General features: G+C 29.1%; 1 protein-coding gene across 1 annotated transcript in view; it reads right to left on the bottom strand.

Annotated features, from left to right (window-relative positions):
* Positions 1 to 1,463: 1,463 nt before the first annotated feature.
* LOC128556873 (uncharacterized) overlaps positions 1,464 to 26,249 on the bottom strand; it is a 43,256-nt gene continuing 18,470 nt past the window's right edge. The window contains exon 3 of the mRNA XM_053542700.1: positions 1,464 to 3,453. Within this exon, the coding sequence (XP_053398675.1) occupies positions 2,906 to 3,453 (548 nt within the window). The 3' untranslated portion in view covers positions 1,464 to 2,905. The remainder of the gene's footprint in view (positions 3,454 to 26,249) is intronic.

The raw sequence follows: 26,249 nt of genomic DNA, 5'->3' as shown, positions 1-26,249 counted from the left end.
TAACTCAGTTTAGCCCTTAATTAAAAGGCATATATATGTTATAATCCAGAAAATTCTATTTTACAAAGGGTCACAGCTGCCTTGATCTTTGACGTAAGTTAGCAACTAAAAGCTAAAGTAGTAAGAGCAATGACACTTATTTCAAAACAATAAAGAGTAACCAAGTGACATAACTCAAAAATGAGGTTAGCCAAGGTTATTATTTTTGTACAACCTCTTATCATCCCTTATCATTGTGAAAAGTTTAAATTAATTCTTTTCAATAAAATTAGAATTATGCTCCTGACAAGAAAAAGTATTGAGAGAGATAATTCCCCTAAAAGGGGCCAAACAAAATTCTTTGAACAAGTGGTTCTTGAGTAGAAGTCGTTTAAAAGTTTTTCTATTTTTAGCTTATTTGAACAAATTTGAGAGATGTCCATGCACAAATGCTTCAGACAAGATTTAGTGAAGATCCATCAAGCTGTTCATAAGGAGAAGTCGTTTTAAGGTTTTTCTTTTCTTTAGCTAGGAGGGTGGCCCCTAAAAGGGGCCAAACAAAAATCTTTCAATAAACTTGAGAAAGTCCCATGCAAGGATGCTCCATGCCAAACTGGTGAAGATCCATCAAGCAGTTCATGTGAAGAAGTTGTTTAAAGGTTTTTCTATTTTTAGCTCTGGTGGCCCCGAAAAGGGGCCAAATAAATTTTTTTAAACAAAACAAACTTCAGAGAGGTCCATGCAAGGATGCTTCAGGCCAAGTACGGCGAAGATCTATCAAGAGGATCTTAAGAAGAAGTCTATAAGGGTTATATCTATTTTTAGCTTTGGTGGCCCCTTTTGGGGCCAAACAAAATTATTTGAACAAAACAGAGAGAAGTTTTTGCAAGGATGCTTGAGGCCAAATTTGGTCAAGATCCATCAAGTGGTTCATGAGAAGTCATTTAAAGGTTTTTCTAATTTAGCTCTGGCAGCCCCTAAAAGGGGCCAAACAAAATTCTTTGAACAAATTTGAGAGGTCCTTGCAACAATGCTTCAGGCAAAATTTGGTGAAGATCCATCAAGCGGTTCATGAGTTGTTTAAAGATCTTTTTTCTATTTTTAGCTCTGTCGGGGCCAAACAAATTCTGTAAACAAGAAACGCGGCAATGCCACGAAACCAGGTTTTCAACACTTTTCATAAGAATAAACAAGAGTGCCAGAATGTCACAATATACGCCCGTCACAGCAAATTTCTTTACTCTAGCACCTGTATTTGCAGATGTAATTTTAATTTTGTGGTTGTTTAGTAATCATTGTAATTCTTTTGTTTTTCTAAGTCCACAAAAAAACTCCTTACCAGGTAGAGATACCTTAAAATACACATAAAATTAGAAAGTAACAACTATGTAGTACCACAGAAAAGTGGTCTTGGTTTTTCCCTACGGTCAATAATAAAGAAGTTACAATATAAGTTATTTATAGTAACAACTAAGGCAAGTTAATCTTAAAAAAAAAAAAAAAAAAAAATACAAAAAAAAAATTGTAAGTCCACACAGAAATCCTTACCAGGTAGAGATTGGTCAAAATACACCTCAAAATTGGATGTAACATGCATGTTGTACTACAGAAAAGTGGTCCCGATTTTTCCCTATGTCTAGTAATGAAAAAGTTACAATATAAGCTATTTATAGTAACAACAAAGGGAAGTAATTCTAGAGAAGGGAACTGCGCAAGACACTTCGTCTCATGATGGTGTATAATTGTGCCAAGTTACATCAAAATCCCTCTATGCATGAAGAAGATATGCTCCGGACAAAGTTTTCATTCTTGTATCCTTTGACCTCTAAGTGTGACCTTGACCTTAGACCTAGGGACCTGGTTCTTGCGCATGACACTCCGTCTCATGATGGTGAACAAACAAAATCCCTCCATGCATGTAGAAGATATGCTAACCCTAACCCTAACCTAACCCTAACCCTATTTTTAGTAACAATGACCTTGACCTTGATCCCATAAACCCCAAAATCAATCCCAGCCTTTGTCTTGATATAAGCAACATACATACCAAGTTTCATCATGATAGCTCATTCCTAAGTTAAGTTATTGACCGGAAACCCTTTTTCTATTTTATGTAACAGTGACCTTGACCTTGACCCCAGAAATCCCAAAATCAATCCCAGCCTTTGTCTTGATATAAGCTACATACATACCAAGTTTTATTCAAATACCTTTACCGAAACAAAAGTTATTGACCGGAAACCCTTTTTCTATTTTAAATAACAGTGACCTTGACCCCAGAAACCCCAAAATCAATCCCAGCCTTTGTCTTGATATAAGCTACATACATACCAAGTTTTATTCAAATATCTTTACCGAAACAAAAGTTATTGACCGGAAACACCAGTTTGACGCCGCCGCCGCCGCCGCCCGACCGACATCTACCCCAATCTAATAACTCAGGTTTTTGTTGAAAACCTGGTTAACAAACTTGAGAGAGGTCCTTGCAAGGATGCTTCAGGCAAAATTTGGTGAAGATCCATCAAGCGGTTCATGAGAAGAAGTTGTTTCAAGGTTTTTCTATTTTTAACTCAAGCGGCCCCTGAAAGGGGCCAAACAAAATTCTTTTAACAAAGTCGAGAAAGATCATTGCAAGGATGCTTAAGGCCAAATTTGGTGAAGATGCATCATGCAGTTCATGAGAGAAGACGTTTAAAGGCTTGTTTCTATTTTCAGTTCTGGCGGCCCCTAAAAGGGGCAAAACAAAATTATTTGAACAAACTTGAGAGAGGTCCTACTTTGTGACAGGTGAGCTAAAAAGAAAGTAAAGGTAAACATTACAATGAGGAAAACTAGGATTATGGTTTTGGCATAGAACTAAATGCATCGTTAAGGCAACCACACACACCGAATTATTCTGATATCCAACAAACCTTGGAAACTAAATTTAATGCAAATTAAAAATGTCATAAACTTCTGGTTCAAACATTTCTTTTACTTCACTTCCAGGACCACAACCAAACCTTAAGCATTTCTCATAAACTTTCAGTTCTTTTCCAACTTGTTTTGGAAAATCAGCAGTAAAACCACAATTTTTCATGTGTTCTGTTACTCCAGAGCATGTAAAACTGAAATTGATGGCTAACCAAAGAGCTAACACTGCTGATGTGATAATGTGACCACCTGGACTCCACAATTTTATCAGTTTACTCTCAAGCAATATGTCATGCTCACTGTCATATAAAAAAAGCACGACATGTTTCTTGGCAATGCCAATGCTTGGAATCAGGTAGTTTTCATATGTTGATTTTTCTTTTTTCTGAAGAAAAGAAAAAACAATGGTCTGTGCAATCAGCTGATCCCTGAGTTTTGCTGGAAATTCAGAGGATGACTTATTCCCTTCACATACCACCTCATCATCATCTTCTGCAGCTTTAACAGGAACTTCAGAACCCAAAATGAGGTCAAGGTACCCATGCCATACAGCAGTGCAACCTGTAAATATGCAAATATATATTGAAGCCACAATACTACTAAGTTATCACAGATATAAATGTCATTAAGACAACAAATAACCATCATCAAGCAAAAATATTCTACAAGAGGGCCCCTGAAGGGGTTAAGGAGATACAGAGCGGACACAAAATGAAAGGCTTAAACACATGACAGTAAGCTGTGACCTTGACCTTAAGCCAACATGGCTGGGTCATGGGTTCTGCACGTTGTCTTGATGAGATGAACGTTTGACCAAACTTATACAAGGCAGTCTGAATGACAGCTAAATCCCCCGCCAATGGGATTGACAATGGAGAGTAATACTTTGACCTACAATATTGTGACCTTGACCATGAGTTTACATTGCTGACTCAATATTTCTTGACAAGCTGATCATTTAACCCAAGTTTCATGTAAATCCCTTCAGGTGTTTAAGAGATACAGTGCAAAACCTTTTGACCTTGAGTAATGACCTTGACCTTCATTTAACATAACTGACTGATAAATACTTCATGCGGTGATCATTTAACACTATTTAAATGAAAATGCTTCAAGTTGTTTAGGAGATACTGAGCTAAAACTTTTGACCTTGAGTAGTGACCTAGACCTTGAGCTAAAATGACCGGGTCATGGGTTCTGCACATCGTCTTGATGAGATGATCATCTGACCCAAGTTATATAAAATTCCTTTAAGAGGGTAAGGAGATACAGAGGGGACATGAAATGAAAGGCTCAAACACGTGACGGTAAGTTGTGACCTTGACCTTGAGCCCACATGGCCGGGTCATGGGTCCTGCATGTCTCTTGATGAATGGATTATTTGACCCAAGTTATATAAAATTCCTTCAAAAGGTTAAGGAGATACAGAGCAGACACAAAATGAAAGGCTCAAACACATGATGGTAAGTTGTGACCTTGACCTTAAGTCCACATGGCCGGGTCATGGGTTCTGCAAGTCATCTTGAAGAGATGATTATTTGACCCAAGTTATATAAAATTCCTTCAAGGGGTTAAGAAGATACAGAGCGGACAAAAAATGAAAGGCTGAAACACATGACGGTAAGTTGTGACCTTGACCTTGAGCCCACATGGCCAGGTCTTGGGTTCTGCACATTGTCTTGATGAGATGAATATTTAACTCAAGTTATGTAAAATTCCTTCAAGGGGTTAAGGAGATACAGAGCTGACACAAAATGAAAGGCTCAAACACATGACCGTTAAGTTGTGACCTTGACCTTGAGCCCACATGGCTGGGTCATGGGTTCTGCATGTCATCCTGATGAGATGATTATTTGACCCAAGTTACATAAAATTCCTTCATGGGGTTAAGGAGATACAGAGCAGACAAAAAATGAAAGGCTTTAACACATGACGGTAAGTTGTGACCTTGACCTTGAGCCAACATGGCCGGGTCATGGCTTCTGCACGTCGTCTTGATGAGATGAACATTTAACCCAAATTATATAAAATTCCTTCAAGGAGTTCAGGAGATACAGAGCAGACACGAAATGGAAGGCTAAAACCTCTGACCTTTAGTTGTGACCTTGACCTTGGGCCGAGATGGCCGGGTCATGGGTTTTTGCACACCATCTTGATGAGATGAACATTTGACCCAGGTTTCATGAAAATCCATCAAGGGGTTTAAGTTTTATAGCGCAGACACGAAAGCGTTTTGGACGGAAGGACGGACGGACGAAGACCATCGCTATAACCCCCCTCCCACTTGGTGGCGGGGGATTAATAAAAATTGCTTGCAAAATGTGGTCTCTAGCATGTTCACTAGAAATTGTGAATGGAAGGATGCCGGACGGACAACAGGCGATCAGAAAAGCTCGTAACAGGTGAGCTAAAAAAAAAGACCCTGAAGGTCCTGTATCGCTCACCTGAGCCATAGGCTAAAGATCAACAATATAAAGAATCTGACAAAGTTTCATCAAGATACAGTCATATATGTGACCTCTACAGTGTTAAAAAGTTACTGTTAAAAAGTTTTTCCTATGATTTGACCTGGTGACCTACTTTTTGATCTGGGACGACCCAATATCAAACTTGTACATGATTTTATTGAGTGCAACCTTCTGACCAAGTTTCATTCACATTGGGTAAAAACTGCAGCCTCTGGAGTGTTCACAAGCTTATATATGACTCTGGATATATCCGAAAACAACTTTCCTTAGATTTGGTCAAAACTGTGACCTCTAGTGTTAACAAGCTTATCCTCTAATTTGACCTTGTGACCTAGTTTTTGACCCCACTTACTTAGATTCAAAGTATACCTACAGATCATCAATCTTAACATTTTGACCAAGTTTCATTCAGATTGGGACCTCTAGAGTGTAAACAAGCTTTTTCATTGATTTGACCTGGTGACCTAGTTTTTTCCTTGGATGACCCAATATTAAAATCATCCAAGATTTAAATGAAGGTAACATTCTGACCATATTTCATAAAGATTGGGTTAAAATAGTGACCTGTAGTGTTAACAAGCTTTTCCCTTGATTAGATTCCTTGACCTAATTGACTATTCTGACCAAGTTTCATTAAATTTGGATCAAAATTGTGACCTAAAGAATGTAAACAAGCTTTTCCTATGATTTGACCTGGTGACCTAGTTTTTGACCCTACATGATCAAATATCGATCTAGTCCAAGATTTTAATGAGAGTAACATTTTGACCAAGTTTCATTTAGATTGCATCAAAATTGCAACATTTAGTGTTCACAAGCTTTTCCTTTAATTTGACTTTGTGACCTAGTTTTTGAGCCCATGTGACCAAGACTCAAACTTGACCTACAGACCATCAATATTAATATTCTGACCAAGTTTCAGTATGATTAGGTCAAAACTGTGGCCTCTAAGAGTGTAAACGAGCTTTTGCTTTGATTTTACCTGGTGACCTAGTTTTTGACCCAGGATGACCCAATATTAAACTTGCCCAAGATTTTAAAGAGGGTAACATTCTGACCAAATTTCATAAAGATTGGGTCACCCAGAGTGCTAGCAAGCTTTTCCTTTGATTTGACCTAGCGACCTAGTTTTTAATCGCACATGACGCAGATTCAATCTTGATCCAGAAAACATCAACATAAACATTCTGACCAAGTTTCATAAAGATATATCAATAAATGTCGCTTCAACAGTGCTTACAAGCCTTTCCTTTGATCTGACCCAGTGACCTAGCTTTTTAACCCCATGTAACCCAATATCGAACTTGTCCTTTAATGAGGTTAACATTCTGACTAAATTTCATATAGATTGGGTCAAAATTGCAACCTCCAGAGTGCTAACAAGGTTTTCCTTTGATTTGACCTAGTGACCTAGTCTTTGAAGTAACATGACCCAGATTCAAATGTAATCTAGAAATCATCAAGATAAACATTCTGACCAAGTTTCATGAAGATACAATGATAAATGTTGCTTCTACAATGCTAACAAGCTTTCCCTTTGATTTGACCTAGTGACCTAGTTTTTGGCCCAACAAAACTCAATATCAAACTCGTCCAAAATTTTAATGAGGGTAACATGCAGCGTTCGACACTAACTTTTTTGCCAGGTATCCCGAAGGAATACCTGCTGGGAAATTTAGGAATCCCTGCTGAAAATTAGGAGTCCCTGATAACAAAATGTGGTAAGAACATGAAAAAACTAAAATCTAACAAACACAACTGTTTACAGTACTACATGTATTTTATTTCCACTTTATTTCCATTTTACATCAATGACAACAATAGCTTGTATGACTTTTGCTGTAAAAGAATAATGTCATTTCTGTCCAAGTCCTCTTCCCCCTCATCTTCACTACCATCGCACTCCTCTGCCATTTGTTTAGTTCGTCTAAATGTATGCCGCCTAGTTCATTCCCCCTTATAACCCCCTTATTTGTAATCATTTTTTTTACATAAAAAAAAATTCCGAAAAGTCTCTCTTAATAAAAAAAAATTCAAAAAAAAAATGTTCCGACCTACCTACCCTAATTTTTTGAGCATGTTACCAGATACAAAGATTTTTTAGGCCTTATTAATGCAACTCCCACAGACTTTATCTAAAACTAGTACATTGGTCATAACAGATTTTCTTAAACATTTCATATTTTAGTTGTTTTATTTTGCACATTGCCTAAAAGTGGGTGGGGTTTAGTGTTTGCATGCTTTTATTATCAGCAAATTCTTCTAAATAAGAGCTGCTTTGGCAACAGTGATCATATTTGTCGTAAATGCAGACGTTTTATTGGCTTTTTATTTTAGTTTGTACTAGAAAAATCTTGTAAGAAATGATTAAAATGTTCGAAAATGGCGGTCTAGAAAACGAGTGACAAATACGAAAAACAAAAGTAACAGTTAAAAGTTCTTGAAAAGATAACTGTTTCAACTTTATTTTCTCATCATACCACGTATAATTTCTGCTTATTTAATTTGTTTTGCCCAAACAAAGCCTCGGCAATGATAATAAATTTGTTATAGACCGTAACGGCCGACCGGCTCATGTAATCGTATCGAGCACACAAAATAATGGTACAAACACGAAAATCTAAGGCTGCATTGTTTATCAATTAACTTGAAAAAATTGATCGAAAAACACCTTTGTTTAATGAAAAGGGACATATTGTAATAAATACAAAACCGCGGTTAAAAAACGGGGGCCCTTTTTGGCCGGGGCGGGATGACACCCCTGTGGGTAGTTTTTAACATTTGCCCCCCCTACTGCCATTTTTCCTTTTGTGCCGGCTAACAATATTAAAATTTCCAGGGGGGGTTTTTAAATTGACGGGGGGAAAGAACATCAAACCCTTGGCCATCTAAGAAAATTTTTTCCGCGAGTCAAGCCGACGCACTTTGCCTTTAATTTTTAAGGGGGTTTTTAAAATAAATTTTTTTCTCTTTTTTTTGGCGGGTCAAAAAACCCGGGGACCTCGGGGCCCAAACGGGGAACGCCCGGGGCTTAGCAAAAAGACCAAATTTTTTCTAAAGGCGGGAACCCCAAAGGAAAAAAGGGGGAATTTCTTTTTTTTTAGAATTTTATTTTTCTGAAAATCAAGGTCCCGGGAAAACACCAAAATTTTGTAACTTTGGGAAATCCCTTGAAGATTTTTGGTGTCCTCATCCCCGGGACACCGTTAGTTTTCGAACGCTGACTTGTTTAAAACCAAGTGTAATCAATTTCAGTCAAAACTGAAACTTCTAGAGTGCTAACAGTAAAAATTTTTTGACCCAGGACGACTGAAACGGATACAGCGTGCCCCTTGAGCACAAAAGTGCTAGGTGGGTTTAACTAAATTTGTCAAAAAGGGGGAGTAAAAAAAATTTTTCCCCCCAAAAATACGTTTTTGCCCAAAAATTTTGCAACCATAAGAAAGGATGGTTCCCTTTTTTCAGCTATTATACAATATGTTGAAAAATGTATTTTTTTAAATACATGCAAAATTTTAAAGGGTTTTGGAAAATTTGATCGTTTATTTTTTAAATTTTTTAGGTTTATTTCAAAACTTTTTTAAAGAAAAAAAACAAAAAACACTTTTTAAATAAAAAAAATAAACCTATTTTTGTACAAAATAATTTCTAATCTCTTTTGAAAAAATGGGGGTGGGGGTTTCCCAAATAAGGGTTTGCGTTAAGGGAAAGTGAAAATTTCCTATTAATTTTTCACCTTGCCCCAAATTTTCCCCCCCTACATGCCCCCAAAAATTGGTAAAACCCTTCCCCTGAAATTTCGTTTGTTACGCTGTGTACAAAAAAATTTTTTTTAAAACAGTCAAGCCTTTCACCGTTATTTTCCCGGAAAACCTTTTAAAAACGGTTGGGATAAATATAAACCTTCCCTTTGGGACCTACTCCCCCCAAAGTCAAACCTGACCTGTATTTTCTGATGTTACACCTGTGAAACCAAAAATTATTTAAAATAAATCAACCCTTTTCACGAGTTATCACCCGGGGGAAAAACTTTTTTTCCTTTTTCGGTTCCCGTAAACCTTGCCCTTTTGGCCAAGGGTCCCCAATTTCCAAATCTGCCTGTTTTTTCATGATGTTACACCTGTGTCCCAAAAAATTTTTTAAATCAGTAAAGCCTTTAAAGTGTTTTAAATGGGAAAAACTTTTTTTATTGTTAAGGGTCACTTTGCCCTTGACCTTTGCCCCTTATGACCCCAAAGTCAAACTTGACCTTTTTTTTCTTGATGTTACCCCCCTGTGTACAAAAAATTTTTTTTGAATCATTTTCAAAAACCCTTTTCCCAAGTTTACTTTCCGGAAACCGTTTTACTGTTCGGGGATCTTTTTGTGCCCTTTGACCTTTGACCAAAAGGACCCCAAAAAGCCCAAACCCTGCCCTGTATTTTCTGATTTTTAAAACCCTGTGTATAAAAATTTTTTTTAAATCTTAGCCTTCACTGTTATCCCCGGGGAAATTTTTTTAAACTGTTCAGGTTCCCTGGGGAACCTTAAACCTTTTGGGCCTTCTGCCCCCAAGTCAAACCTGACCTGTATTTCATGTTTTACATCTTTTTTCCCAAAATTTTATTTAAATCAGTCATCCCCCTTTCCATTTTTATCTTTCCGGAAACCTTTTTTTATTGTTCGGGGGTCACTGTGACCTTGACCTTTACCTATGTCCCCCAAAGTCGAACTTAAACCTGTATTTTCTAAATGTGGCACCTGTTTTTCCAAAATTTTTTTAAAATTTGGGCCAATTGTTCTTGATTATCACCCGGGAAAAACCAGAAAAACCAGACCGGCCGGGACCAACCAACCGCAAGCTCACTCCTTTTTAACCCCCACAAACTTGTTTTGTGGGGGTATTAAAAACCCTACCTACCTCCCCCTTTTTTCCTCAACAATGTTACCTGAACCACACATTTTTTTTTTGGCCCTAAGTAGCGCTCAGGGCTTTTTTTCCCCCTGAAAAGGGGATTAATGAAAACATTAGAAAAACCCGGATTTTACAACACCCCAGAAACTTGTGGCCAAGGGGCTGTCTTTTTTTATTACACATTTATTGTGACTAATACACAAGTTCTTGTATAAAACCTGTACCGTACCTAAAAAATACAAAACCCAAAAAATTGCTCCATCTGTTTATTTGCAAGAAAATTGCAAAAAAATTTTAAATGTTTTTGTTTCTTTTTTTCTGGGGAAAAATGTAATCTAAACAAAAATTTAAATGGTTTTCAAGGCCATATTAAGTTTTTATTCAAGGTTTTTCAGAAAAATTTAAATGAAACCATTTGTGAAATTTTTTTCAAGGCAAAAATGAATTCGTACATTTAAAGGGTTAAAAACCAAATTCAAGGATTTTTCCAAATGTTGCGAACCCTTTTTTTAAGGTTAAATTTAAAAATTCAATGGGGGGGTCATCAGCTGGTAATGAAAAACCCTCCCTTTTAATTTCCTTATTCCACCCCCAAAAGGCCAATCTTGAGTCATCTCCTTTTAAATTGCCCCTAACCTATGCCAAAAAAAATCTTTGGGGTAAAAAAAAGGTTTTTTTTTTTTACAAACCCAAAGTAAACCCCCGGTTTGTGGGCGTTTCCCCTCAGGAAAATTTTTCCCCAAAAAATTTTTTTTTTTTTTCCCTTAAAAATTTTATTTTCCCCAATAAAGTGAAGGGGGGAAAAAAAATATGAATTGCTCTTTTCAAAATCATTACTATTTGTTTGCAGATAAAATTCCCCCTTCAATTTTTTTTAAATTTTGATAGATTTTGCACTTTTAATCAAAAAAACCCTGTAAACTGAAGTTAATTTTTTGGGAAATTCCTGACGGTTTAACCCCGCCTCATCCGAAAAAATTTTCATTCATCTTGCCGGGGGACTTTTTTTCTTTATCTTTACGTCACAAAAAAGCGGCGCTTGACCAATTTTTTAAAGTTCGCCATACTTGCAAACTTTGAAAAAATGGTTTGTAGTAAAAAAAAAATTTGATGGAGCGAATTTCAATCTGCCCTTTAAATTTAACCTTTGCCATTTCCCAAAAAAAAAGACCAATGCCGGACTTTTTAAAAAAATTTAAAAAAAAAAAAACGGGTTTTTTAAAGGTTTGGGCTTTAACTTAAAAAAAACCCTTAAACCAAAATTAACAAAAATGAGAACAAAATCTAAAAATTTTTAAAAAAAAATTTAAAACATAAAATTTTAAAAACCTGTAATTTTACTTCCTTTTTTTCTTATTTTTTACTAACTATTAAACCACAGTTAAAAGAAAATTTATTGTCGCTTTCCCTTTTTATCAGCTGTTATTTGCAATAATCAATAAACGGCCCCCGGTGCATTAAACCAATATTTTTTTTTTTAAAGTTGTTGAATTGATAAATTTGGGAAAAAGACCCGGTGTTGATAAATAGTTTTTTTTAAAAACAGTTTATTAAAGAATTACGCGGGAATTCTTAAAATTTTTTAAAAAAAATTAAACGTAAAGATTAATCTTTGTAATCGTGACGAAAAGGGTTTTAAAAATGGTAAAAAAATTTTTAAACAAAATTTTTTATTGCTTTCCTTTTAAGATAAACTTTTATGCCCGTTTTTTTGAAAAATCTGTTTGAGAATTCCCACTTTTAACCCCATTTGCCCTTAATGCCCAGTTGGTTTTTTATTTTTTCCGGCGACGACATATTTTGCATTTTTTGTTGAAAATTTTATTAAAATTACGCTGAAATTTTCAAAAAATTTTTTTTTTAAAACCTTTTAAACGTATAGATTTTTGCTTTTTTTTTTGGGTGAAAACAGGGTATTTTTTACAATCAATTTATAAGTTAAAAAAGACGTTTTTATTCCCCCCCATTCTTTTAAGTTTAAACATATATCGTGGAGTTGTTTAAAACAACAAATTTGACTTTTTTTTAAATTTTGAAAACAAATTTTTAAAGGGTCCACATAGAAATTTTTAAAACTTTTAACTAACCTTTTTTTTTAAATTTTTTAAAATTCCCAAAAACGGGTTTCCATCATAAGTCCCGGTTCATCCGATATTTGAATTTTAATGTAAAATCCGCCAAAAGGGGAAAATGTTACTTTTGTAGTTTGGGGAACCCTCAAAGGGGTTTAAATATCAAACTTTTGCCCCTTTTTTTTAGAAAAAATTTTAAATTTTTTTTCTTTTACAAATTTTAAAACTGACCCGGGGTTCAAAGCCCTGGGCTGTGATATTTACATTACGTTTAATATTCAATAAAGAAAATTTGGGAAAAAAATACTAAAAACCCACCTTTTATAAAATGTGATTTTGGGTTTTTTAATGGTTTACCCGGGTTCACCTAGGGGCCGGGGCCCCCTTTAAAATTTAAAATTTTTAAATATCTATTATATTTTTTCCCAATTTTTTTTTCGACTAAAAACACACCCTTCAAAAGCACATCTTGTCCCAATTTTAATTATATTTTTGGGTTTTTTTTTTATAAAATCTTTATAATCTACAATAATTCCGGAAAAAACTGAAATGAAATTTTTTAAAATTTTCAGCCGGCCGATCTTCATATTTTGGGAATATATCCAAAATACCATCAGGGTCAAAATACTTTTTTTTTTTTTACATAATCTTTAAAAAACTTTTATTATAGTTTTTCAAAGAGAAAACACTTCATGTCTATTTTTTTCTATTTTTTTTTCCCAATTTTTTTTTCCCAATTCTTCTTTATTTTTTTTTTCTTTCTTTTTAAGTGAAAAATTTTATTTACCCCTAAATCATCAAGTCGTTTTGTTGTAGCAACTTCAAAAAGCAGAAAAATTTTGTCAAAAACCCTTTTTTTTCTAGCAATTGTTTTTCTTTTTTTTAAGAAAACTTTTTTTTACTTTTGTAATTTCTTCGCATTTGGGAAATTTTCCCGACATTAGCGGTTATTGCTTTAGTTTTTGAGGAATTATTGGGGTTTTATTACGGGGTTTGTTTCTCCTTGTTTAGTGATTTTTCAACTACAGAGCCCAAAAACCCATTTGTTTTTTTTTTTAATTTTGGGATCTTTTTAATTTTTTATTTTAATTGCTTTTTCTTTTTTTTAATTGTTTTTTCAATTTACAAGTTCCAGTCATTTATTATTTTTTTAATTTCCAAAAAATTTTCATTAATATTTTTGAAATTTTTTTTGTAAAAAATTACTTTTTCTGCTTTTTTTAAAATTTGTGAGGGTTGTAAAAAAATTCTAATCCAATTTCGAATTTTTTTTTTAAAGTAATCTTTTTTTAATTAATTTTTTTTTTAAAAGTCTTCAATTGCTGTATCATGATCATCACCTCTTTGTGAAGCTGTTTTTTTTCCAATTCAAAATTTATTTTCTGTTTTTTTTAAATTTTTGAAATTTTAACGAGTAAATCTTGTTTCCCTTTTTTGCCTTTTCAGAATTTTATTTTTTATTTATTTCGGGTTCTAATTTCTAATGTTACATTTTTTTGGTAACTTTTTCTCAGCTTCAAAATTTTGGTCTTTTAGTTTTTCAGGGTTTTTCTTAAAAATTTTTTTAATTTTTGAACTTGAGTGAAATAAATTTTTTAAAATTTAAATTTTCGAAATACTTCTTTTATATTGTAACCCTGTAAAAATTCCCGATTTCTTTTCAAGTTTTTTTAATAAAAATTCGTCAAGCTTTCATTTCTTCTTAAATTTTTAAACCTTTTGTAATTGTTTTAATTAATTTTAATTTTTCTTTTTAAAATTTTTTGTTAATTCTTAAATTTATTTTTTTAACTTCTTCTTTTTTGTTTTTTTTTAGATTTGATATCTTTCAAGATTATAGTATTTTTTTCATTTTTGAACTTTTTTTAAACAAAAACCGTCAAAAGGGGGGGGGGCATCTTTTTGGGTTTTTTGGGTTTTTCTTTTTGTTTTTTTTTTTTTCCTCCCAAAATCTAATGCTTGTTCATTTTTTTAAACCCAAGTTCCTTATTTTGGAAGATACGATTCCTTTTTCCTTTTTTAAAAGCTTTTTGAATTGTTTTTTTAGTAGCAAAAATCATTTTAAATAAAATTAAAATTTTAACTTTACTTATACTGTCGGGGTTCATTTTATTTTTTTTTAAACATCTTTAAAAAACTCCCATTATATAATTATTTTATTTTTACCAGTAAAGTTTTTTTTAAAAATTTCCCTTGGGTTTGTAAATTATATAAAAAATAAAATTTTTTTGATTTTTTTTGCTTTAAAGCAAAAGAATCACGATCTATATTTTGTTCATCACAAATCCTTTTTTTTTTCCAATTTTCCCCGGGCTTTAAAAATAAAATAAATGGGGGAACAGTTAAATTGAATATTTTTGGTGTTTTTTAGAAGACTGACTTAAATAAATAAAAAAACAGTTTTTGTGACGCCCTTTGGGAATAAAGTATTTTTTTTATTTCTTTTTTAAACTTTTTTATCTTACATAAAAAATCATAAAATTTAATTACTACTTTTTGTTTTTCTATTCAAGATTCTCACAAGGTTAAATTTGGGGTCGGGATCAGGGGGTTTATTAAGTTTTTTTTTTTGGATCAAATTTTAAATTTTTTTTTGAATTTTTTTTTAAAGTTTTTAAATTTAAAATCTTGATATTTAGTTTGTTTTTGGTTTTTAGCATAAAATTTTATAACTTATCTTAATTATAAAGGGGTTTTTTCGAAGTATATGCATTAATTTTTTTGTTTTTCCAGATCCGAAGATCCACATTTTTAACTTTCAAAAAACTGAACCCGGGGCAAAAAAAGGTTAAAATTTTTTTTAAAGTTTTTGGGATTTTTCACTTTTTGTATCATTTTTTAAAAAATTTTTCCTTTTATTTTAATAAAACATTTTTTTTAAATTATCTTCCCTTTTTTCTTACATTTTTTACATTTTCTTACATTATTATATAAAAAAAAACCCAAAAATTAAATGAAATGAAAATTAAGAAAAAAATTAGTTGGGAAAAAAGGGAATAGAAATTTAGAAAAGGGAAATAATAGAGAAAAAATAAGAAAAGCTACAAATCGGGAAAATTTTTCAATAAATTTAAAACCCTTTTTAAACTAAAAAAAATAGAAAGTCAAAAAGAACTTTTTTCAAGTCAGTTAAAAGAATTCCCGGGAAATTTTTAAAAACAACAATTAGCGTTACTAGGTGTTAAATGAAAGGACATACAAACATACCAGGGTGTACCAAAAAATATTCCAAAAACCCTTTCCAAAATTACAGAGTCCCCTTTTAAATGAGACCTGTTGGGGAATTTAAAAAATGGGGGGAAAAAAAAAATTACTTGAAATAGATTTGAATGCTAAATTTGGAAAATGATTTTTTTTAAAAGAATAGGGAAATTTTCCCAAAAACCGTCTGAAATGTTTGCTTTTTTACTGAAAGATAAAATTCTAACCCAAAAAAAAATTTTATGAAGACACGCCCAAAAATTACAATGGGAAAATGTTACAAAGAATTTTGTAAACCCAAACGGTTGTAGCTAGCAAATTAAGATCAAAAGTTCCATATAAACGAAAAAAATAAAAGAATTAAAAAAAACCAAAACGAAATGAAAAGTACAAAAAGGGTTTGAAAAAGAATTTTTAAAATTTAAAATCCTTTTTTTAGGGGGAAAAGGAATAAAATTTCAAAACCCCAAATAAAAAGTTTCACCAAAGGGGACAATGGGGGGTAATTTAATTATTAATTTTAAAAAAAAACTTTTTGGTCAAAATAATTTAAATTTGGCTAAGGTTTAAAAAAACCCTGGAAAAAATAATTAACATTTAAAGTTGATGATGTTTTAAAATTTTGGATTTGGTTTAATAAAAGATATAACTTTTTTAATAAAAAACATTAAATTTAAATTAAAGGGAAAAATATTCAAAGTTTTTAAAACAAAAAATCGGGTTTTTCCTATCAAAAAAAGTTTTTTAAAAAATTTTTTAAAAAATTTAATTAGGGGCCCAAGGGTTTTGGGGACTTTTGTCCTTTAAACCCAAAAAGGAAATTTGGTTTTTTGATTTTGGAAAGAAAAATTTGTGGTTCAATTTTAAATGCTGGAAATTTTTAATGAAGAACTAAAAAATGAAGGTTTTAAAAAATAATTGTAAACTATTAAAAAAAAAACTTTTTTCCAGAAAAAAACATAAAAGTTTTTTAAAAATTATTTTTCTTAAATTTTAGATTTTTTTTAATTTTAAAAAAAAAGATATTTTTGTTAATTTTTTAAATATTAAAAAAAATAGTTTTAAAGTTCTGAAAATTTTAAAGAGGGTTAAAAAAACCCCCAAGGTTTTTAAAAATCAGATTTAGTCTTTTCTTTAATTTTAAAATAAAAATAAAATTAGTTTTTGGTTTTGGGAAAGTATTAACACTTTTGACCTATTCTTGGCAAAAAAATTAGTGATGAAAAATGCAAAAAAAGAATTCGTTTCAAAAGGGTTTAAAGAAGGGGAAAGTTATTTATTTACAAAGGGTTTCTTCAGTTACCAGATATTAATAATTATTTTTAGGGAAACATTAATAAGTAATGGTGATTATAAATTTTGATAAACAAAAAATTGCCCCAAAATTTGGAATTTGTTTTAAAGTATTTTTTAAAATTTTGATTTCAATTACAGAAAAATTTTTAAAATTTTGGATTTGGAAATATAAATTTTCATACATTGCTTGGTTTGAAAAAAAAAAATTTAAATAAAAAAACTAAGGGGGGGAACTAAAAAACCAAATTAACAAACCCCTGTGGTTACAATTTACATTTTTTGTGATCTTTTTTTTGGGAAAATTTTCCACTTGTTGATGGAAATTTTCGGGTTATTATTTTTGTTTTTTAAGTATTTGAAAGTTTTAACAAGGTTTAAACCATTTCAAAAAAACCCACGGTTGGATATTCTAAAATTTAAAAATATATTTAAAATTAAATTTTAAAATTATATATTACAGTTGTTTTTGGTAGAAAAATTTTTTTTTTTAATGGGTTTTGAAAAAAGGGTTTACAAAAAATTTTTTAAAAAAAATTTAAATTTTAAAACTAAATTTTTAAAAAATTTTTTAAAAAAAATTTAGTTTTATATAAATTAAAGAAAGTTTTTTTTTTAAAAAAAGGATATTTATTTAGGTTGATGCCACACAGGGGGGAAATTTACACGGAACTTTTTATCTTTGCACTTTAACAAATTGGGCTTTCAAGTTCTCCGAATCTTAATTAGCCGCGGGAAAAAAAAAAAAGTTTTGGGAAAACACCCCGGAAAAAAGCAGAACTTGAAAGTGGAAAAAAAAAGGGGTTGGAACAGAATTTTTGGAAATTTAGCGCAGCTAAAATTGTTAAAAAAATTTAAAAAGGAAACCTGCCCACCCAGTTGGTAATTTAATTGTTAAAAAAATTACAAAAAAAGAAAAATTAAAAATAAAAAGGGAAATGGGAGGAAAATTCTTTATGGAATAAATAGATTTTTGGGTGGGATCGGGGATTTTTAGTCGGGGCGGGGAACTTCAGTCAACAAAAAGTTTTTTAACAGATTAATTTATAAAAAATAAAATAAAAAAAAAAATTAAAAAACTAAAAAAAAAAAAAAAAATAATTTAAAAATATATACTTTTTTTGAACAAAAAAATTTATTGCAAAAGGAAAAACAATTTTAATTTCCTTTTCCCAATTAGTTACAGCAAAAAATACCCTGTCCGGGAAAAATGTTAAGAAAAAAAAAAAAGGGAATCACTTTCAATTTTTGTTTGAATTTTCTTATTTTATTTTTTTTAAATTGGTTTTTTTGAAGAAATTTTTTTAAAGTAAAAAGTTCAAATGGAAAAATTTTGCTGAGGAGATCTTTTTGGGCTCAAAATTAAAAATTGATGCTTCATTAATTGATCAGTTAGGGGTTTAAAAACAAAAGGGAAAAAAAAATTGTTTTTTAAATTGTAAAAATTTTATACAAATTTTATAAATGTAAAGGATTTGGGTTTTGGCCTACTGAAGATTATGAAAAATCAACGGAACAAAAAATTTATTTATTTAGTTTAATACGGGACGTGCCGCTGATAAAAATTTCCCGGGGGTTTTTGCTTCGGAAGTTTTTAAAATCCAGGGGTGGAAAGGGGAAAAAATGAAAAAATTTCCTTAAAAAATTTTTCCCTTTTTTCCGGGTTTAAAAAAACTAATATTTCCCTTTCCAAGCCCAAATTAAATTTTAACACTGCAGCGGGACAGATGATGAAAAATTAATTTTGGGAGCAATGCTCTAAAAATTCCGGGGGTTTTAGGGTAATTTTTTAAAATTTAAATTTCTTTTGGGTTTTCCACTTTTAAATTTTTTAATTTTTTTTTGGGGTTGGGATCAAAAAAACTAAAAGGGTTTTTAAAAAAGCAAGAGGTCTTCCTTGGGGAAAATGATGATGCAATCGTACCACAACAGATTAATACAATTTTAAATAACAGGGTGTTAAAAAAACCCACAACTTGAAATTTGGGTTTTTTTTAAAAAGCCCTGAAAAAAAGAAATTTGCACAAATCCCCAAAATTCCACATTTATTAAAATTCTTTTTTGGTTTTGAAGCAAAAAAGTTTGTTAGTTTTTGTACTTTTGGCTCCTGCCCGCCCTTGGGAATTTTTGGAAAGGGGTTTTTTTTAAACCAGAAACGAATACCAAGTATTTTCAAGAATAAAAGAGGATGAAATTTAAATTTTTATTATAAACAAAATAAAAAAACCTACGGGGAAGTCCTTAAATCGATAAAATTTTTTAAAAAAGGGGGGGGGGTTTTTGGGTTCACTTTTAACTTGGAATTTTTAAAAAGGGAAAACTACAAAGACCCAAAAACCCAGTTTTCATTAAAAATTTAATTTAAAATACATTTCCCGCTGAAAAGATATCGTTTTTAAGCAATTGTATTGTATGAAAAAACATTTTAAAAAAATAATTTGGAAATGAATTTTGTTATTTTTTTAAATAAAATAAATAAATTAAAATAAAAAATAAAGTATATAATGCCCATCAAATTATTTTTAAATTAAAATTAACCTTAAAGAGGGACAAAAAAAAAATTTACCCCCGAGCCTACAACAACAAAATTCCACTTTTTTTTGTTTAAAAACTGAACAATTACAGGGGAAACTTTCCTTTATTTTTAAAAACCAAAAACAAAAAATTTAAATAAAATTTAAAAAAAAGCTGTTGAAAAATAAAAGGGTTTTAAAAATTTTAACATTTTCGAAAAAAACAAATGCCCCGTCAAGGTAAAAATTGGTGGTTTTTTTTAGGATTTGGGGTGGTTTGTTGGAAAAACTTTTTTCCAAGGGAACAAAAATTTTTAGCCCCAAAAAAATTTTTTAACCCCCTTTTTAAGGAATTGGTGTTTTTTGGGGCTACCCCGAAAAGGGTGTTAGTAAAATACTTGGAAATGGTATGTTTTCGTAGCAAATGATAAGAAAAATTTTGTACACCAATTTACAAAAAAATCAAAAAAAGAAATTGTATTTTGGGTGATTAAATTAACACAAAAACAAAAACCGGTGGGTTTTTGGGTTTTTTTGGGGCTGAAGTCTAGGGAAAACTTTGTTTTCATCTTTGTTAATTTGGAAAAAGGAAATTGGTCGGGTTTTCAGTTTGTTTAAAAACGGGCCCTTACAAAAATTTCCTTTATTTAAAAAAAAAAATAAAATTTATAAAAAAACCAATTTTTTTAACTTTAAAAATTGAACAAGGGGAAAAAACCAAAAAAAAATTTTAAAAAATTTTGGGGGGTTTGAAATTTAGTAGAAAAATTTTTACAAAAATTTTAAAAAAAAAGGACGAGTGTGGTTTTAAAAAATTTGGACCCCCTGTTGGCCCCCGGGAAAACCCCTTGGGTTTGTTCCCTTTTAATAATATATATTTTGACCCCTTTTGGGACTTCCTCCCCCAAAAAAGAAGGGAATTCAGAAATTTTAAAAATGAAAATTTAAAATACAACAAGGGTTCAATATCAAGCCCAAAAAAAGTATGCTTTGCGGTTATTATTTTTTTATTTTTTCATAAAAATGTTACAAGAAAAAGCCGTTGTATGTTTTATTGTTTAAAATACTAAAAATTCATAACAAAGAGAAAAAGGGAAAAAAACTTTTTAAATTTTTTTAAACCAAATTTAAAATTAATAAAATGGGAATTTAAATTTAATATAAAGGGAAAAAGTAAATTAAATAAAAAAAACAAATAAAAAAGGCCCAATTAATAAGAAAACCTCCTTTTTTTTTTAACATGTTTTTCCCAAGATACTGATATTTTGGTTTATTTCAAGGGGAAAACTGTAAATGCTAGCCCGGGTTTTTGTTAAAAAAAAGGAAATAATGAAACCCTTAAATTTTTAATTTGGATTTTAATTTTTCTTGTTGATGAAATTAAATTTTTAGATAAGGGAGAAGCTAAATTAAAAACAAAAAAAATAAAAGAAAATGAAAATTTTTCCAAATTTAAAATCATGTAAAAATAACAAAAAAAAAAATAAAATCTTTTTTCTTTTAAATTTAAATTGCAAATAAATTTTTTAAAAAAAAATGTTGTTATTTAAAAAAAAATTCTTTAAACGTTATGAATTTTCATTAACAATTTAGGGTTTTTTAAAATTTTCTAATAAATATGTTTATTTTTTACTTTTTAAATCCACAAATTAAACAATTACTCCCCCCAGCATTTTCATTTTTTAAATTTTTCCCCTTTTCTTTTTTTTTTATTATCGAAATAAATTTTAAAGTTGTTATCGTAATCCTATTATAAAAAATAATCTTTGTTTAAAAAAGGGTCTTTATACGCATTTTTGGGTTTTTTTATTTCTTTAACTTTAATGAACCCAGTGCATAAAAAAAAATTTTTAAATTTTACCCCGTATTTTCCTTAATGTAATTTTAATGGGAAAAACATTAAATTAAAATTTTGATAAATCTAGAATGCACATTCCAACATTTAAAAAGGTCTGTTTAATAAAAACAAACTTTTTTTATTCTATGAATAAACCCAAAAGGTTAGAGTTAAAAAATCGTTGAAAAACAAAAAGGTTTTTTTATGTATTTTTTAAAAAAATTTTTTCTTTTTGGGGTTAATTTAATAAATTTAAACCCCCTTGCGTTAATTTTCTTCCATGTCTTACCGAATACGAATTGTTAAATTTTTTTTAAAAAGTCCTTTTCAAAAGAATTTTTTGCTTTGATTTTTTTTTGAGTATTAAAATCAAAAATACTTTTTTTTAACCCAAGGGGCTTTCGTCAAAAGTTAATTTTTTTATGTATTTTTGTTTATTTTTAAAAATAATTGTTTAAAATTTTTTAAAAATTTTTTTGAACTACATTAATTTTTTTTTTTTTCATTAAATTGGAAACCAATTTCTTTAAAATTTTTTTTTTCCTATTTTTAAAAATTTTGTTTTAAATTTTTTTCCCATAATCAGAAAGCCCTTTTCGGTATTTTTTTTTTTTTAAAAGGAAAATAAAAAGGGAAAACATTGTGGGTTTTTTTTTAATTTTTTGGATATTCAAGATCACATTTAACTATAAAGTTTTGTTTTACCTTTTGCAATTTTTTCTTGGGAAATTTTTTTTCGGGTTTTTAAATTTTTAAAATTTTTCCAAGGGGGAAAGGTTTACCATAGCCCAACCCCTAAAGGGTTTTTTGGCATCGGGTACATAATGTATTTTCTTTCAAGTTTAGGATCATAATCTTTCAATATTTATTGTTTGTTTAATTTTTTGTTTGAAAAATAACTTATTCCCCCTCTCAGTCCCCCCTTTTTAATTTTTAAAAAAATACTTTTCAATATCGTTATTTAAAAATTTTAAATTAAAATTCCCGTCATTTTTAACAAAAGCATCCCAAACTTTAAACCCCGGCTTTCTAAAATAATTTAAAGGAAACTAATTTTTTTGTTTCTCCAAACATTGTTTTTAAAATTTTCAAATTTCATCGCTAAAAGTAATACGTTTAATTTTTAAATTTTAGATCATGATATTTTTCCCATTGTTTTAATTTTTAAAATTTTCCAAAAAATTTTTTTTTCCTTTTGCGTATTCTTTTTCAGGGGGTTTTTGTGTTTCATTTTTTTTTTTTGAAAAAAACTCTTCTTTTGAAGGTAATTTTGTTTTTTTTTGAATTTTTTAAAAAGATTCCCTGTAATTTATATGGATAAACAAACCCTTTTTTTTTTAAAAAAATTTTAAAGCTTTTTACAAACAAATTTTTTGAGAAAATATTTTTTTCCCGGAAAATTTTTTACTAGGTTATCCAAAAGATTTTAAATTTAAACTGGGGGAAAACAAAAAGCCAAGTCGAAAAACATAAATTTCCAAAATTTTTTTTTTTTTTTTTTAAATTTTTAGGGAAAACCCTTAAAATTTTTTTTTTTTAAATTTTTCCCATTTGTTGCATAATAAAATGGGCCGCATAAACTTTTAAAAAATTTTTAAAAAAAAAAAGGAATTTTTTTTGTGTTAGTTTAAAATTTTAATTTTTACAATGAGTGGCACTTTTTCCCCTGATGTTTCCTGTTTAAATTTTGTGGGTTCGGACAGGGGTTTTCATTTTTCCCTTTTATTTTTTTCACAAATATGCAAAAATTTTTTTTTTTTAATTTTAAATTTCCTTATTTTTTAGACATTTTAGTTTTTTTGGGTTAAAAAGTTTTTTTAAATTTTTTTTTACAATTTTCCCCTTTTCCAAGGGAATTTTTTTAATAAATTATTTCTGCATTAGGACCCCTTTAAATTGGGGTTTGGTTTTTTGTATATTTATCGTTAAAACAAACCAACAAATTTTTTTAAACCCAACCACAATCTATTTGATTTTGAAAGGTTCGTAAATGAAGTTTCCCGTTGATGGTAAAGCTTTTTAAAAAATTTTTTTGTTATTGGTTCAAAAACAGCTTTAAATTAAAAAAAGGGAAATGCAAAAAACCCTTTATATAATTTTTTTTTTAAAATGTACTTTTTTCCCCCTTTTGGGGAATTTTTTCACCTTTTGGGGACCATTAAAAGCTAAACAAAAAAGGAAAATGTTTTATTTAATATTTTTTTTGTGAAAAATGTTTCAGAAAGACTTTTTAAAAAAGTTGGGTTTTTTTTTTGCTTTTTTTGTTTGTTTTTTCATTAATCTATTAAAAATCTTTTATCCAAACAAAAAATTTTACTTTCAGTTTTTTGGGGTTTTCAATCATCAAAATTATTTTATCATTTATTTTATTATTTATTTTATCAATTTGTTAAAAAAGCAAAATGTCACAGTGTTTTCGAATTGATATTTTTTTATGTACAAAGGTTTTAAAATTCCCCCAGGGTTTTTCATAAAAATATATTAAATGTTTTTTCATTTAAAATTTTATTTTTTTGGGTTTTTTTTTTTAAAGTAAAGGGGAAAATTTTTTCCAAATTTTAACAAGATCGTTTTTTAAAGTTTTTATAATTTTAAACTCTTTCAGATTTTTTTTGTTCAGGAAAATTTTTTAAAAACTAAAAGGGCACCATCCTAAAAATTTTATTTTCATCGTTCTTTATATTTATTAATTTCCCTTTTTTTTAATTTTTTAGTTTATTTTTTAATTCTAAAAAACTTGGGAAACAGCCTTTTTATTTTACCTTTTTTAATTTTATTTTTTTAATTTCATAACTGATTTTATTCTTTCCGCCAAATTTCCCTTTAGAAAACCCAAATTTCCAATTCTATTTTTTTTATTTTTCCCCCAAAACTTGATGTATAGTTTTTTTTTTTTCTTCGTTTGTGTTTAAAAATTTCTAAAACCTTTGATTGGGAAAAAAAAAATGTTTATTTTTGTATCAGTTTTATCCCTTTTTTGGGAAAAATTTTTTTTAAAACAACGTTTTTTTATACCTTTTTAAGTTTTAAGTTCGTTTTTTGGGATTCCTAAGAGTCGTTTATAGTTTTTTTATAATTTTATTCTTTGGAAACTTGTTTTTATTGTAATTTTTAAATTTTAAATTTTTTATAATATTGTTTTTTAGATCTCTCAATTTCTTTTATTTATTATATTTAGAAAAAAAAAATCAAAATAAGGAAAAAGGAATTTTAAAAAAAAAAATTTAAAAAAAATAATAAATTTTAAATTTTAAATTTAAATTTTCTTTAAGATGAAAAATTTTAAAAAAAATTTAAAATTTTTTTTCTTTTTTCCAAATGGTTTTTTATATTCCATTTTTAACTTTGGTTTTTTTTTTTTGCAACCTTTTTTATTAACCCTGAAATTTTTTATTAGGTCTTTGGATGCGCTTTTTGCTTTTTTTGTTTTTTTTCATTTTTGTAAAAATCGGTTGCAATTAAATTTTTTTGGGTTGTTTCGAAAATTTTTGGTGGGGGCAAATCAAAATAATTTTCCCTTTTAAGCATTTTCCTTTTTCGTTTTTAAAACAACCCGCGGGCCAAATTTTAAAAAAATTTTTTTTTAAAAGTTTAAAGGTTTTATAAAATTTTGTTTTTTCTTTAACTTTTTTTTTTAAATTTATCGCTAACTATTTGATTTTAAACCCATATTTTTTTTTAAAATTTCTTTTTTTAAGAATTTTTTTAATGAATTTTCATTGGAATTTATTTTTTTTCCTTTTTTTTGCTAGATTTTTTTTGGAAAAATCATTCCCATTTACCTTTTATTAAAAACCCCCTCCCATATTTTTTTAAAATTTTTAGAAAAAAAATTTTTTAAAAAACGCCCTAATGAAAATTTTTTTGTTTGGAAAAATTTTTTTTTATAATTTTATTTTTTTGTGATTTTAAAATTTTTTTAAATTTTTTTTTTTTTTTTTTTGTTAAACAACTGTTTTAAAAATTTTTAAAACCTTTTTGAAACATTCTGTTTTAAAAACCTTTTTTCGTGTAATTTTTTTGTAGTTTTTCTAAATTAAACTAAACCAAAATTTGTTTTCTTTCCCCTTCTGTTTCTTTTTTTTAAGTCTTTTTAAAAAAATTTTTGGGTCGGTTTTAAAAATAAACAAATAAAAATTTGGGGTTTTTTTTTTTTTCCCTTTGGTTTTTTAATTTTTTTCAGTTTTGAAAAAAATTTTTTTTGCCCAAAAAGGGGTCATTTATAACACCTTTTTGATGTTTGTTTTTTTAAAAAAAGTTTTCTGTTATTTTTAAAAAACAACGTTCAAAAGGGCAAAAAACAAACCCTCAAAAGGGTTTTGCAGAAGGGTTTCTTTTTTATTTGCTGTTTTTAAAATTGGGTTTGTGAAAAGGAAAAAATATTTGGAAGGGTTCCCTTTTTGGAGCAAGTTTTAAAAAGGGGTTAAAATGTTTTTCCGCTTGGATCCTTTAAAATTTTTTCCATTCGGAATTGGTTTGGAAATTTTTTTAAAATTAAAATTATATTCTTTTAATATTTTTAAAAAGTACTTTTTTTTCCCGGAAAGCAATTTTTTCCCCAAATGATTTAAATTTTTTCATTTATATAAAATTTCTTATAGAAAAAATTTTAAAAATTTTAATAAATCTTTTTCTTTTTTACTTTTTTAATTTCCCTTAAGTTTAAATTCCTTCATGTGCATTTCAAGAGGTGTTTTAATAATTTTTTTTTTTTTCCCGCATTTCAATAGTTTTTGTAAAAAAAATCCCGAATTTAATTTATTTGGATTTCTTTATTTTAAATTTTCCCAAACCTTTCTTTTTTTATTTAAATTTTTTTAATTTTTTGGGTGTTTTATTTTAAAAAAAAATTTCTTGTCGTCAAGTTTTAGTCTGTTTGTAAAAAATGGTAATTACTGATGGGAAAAGCGCCAACCCAAAGGGTACAAATATAGGGAAAAGCTGGAACAAGTAAATAATGCAGCTGAGCAAACCCAAAAATACCTCTGTAATATTTTTAAAAACCCGTTTTTACATCCCCCCAAAAATTTTAAAACTTTTTTGTAAGAAACGGCTAATTTTGTTTAAATGAATTTTTTT

The sequence above is a fragment of the Mercenaria mercenaria genome, chromosome 5 (assembly GCF_021730395.1).
Source record: "Mercenaria mercenaria strain notata chromosome 5, MADL_Memer_1, whole genome shotgun sequence".
Classification (NCBI taxonomy): domain Eukaryota; kingdom Metazoa; phylum Mollusca; class Bivalvia; order Venerida; family Veneridae; genus Mercenaria; species Mercenaria mercenaria.
The sequence above is the reverse complement of the archived record's forward strand: the minus strand, read 5'-3'. Positions and strand labels throughout refer to the sequence as shown.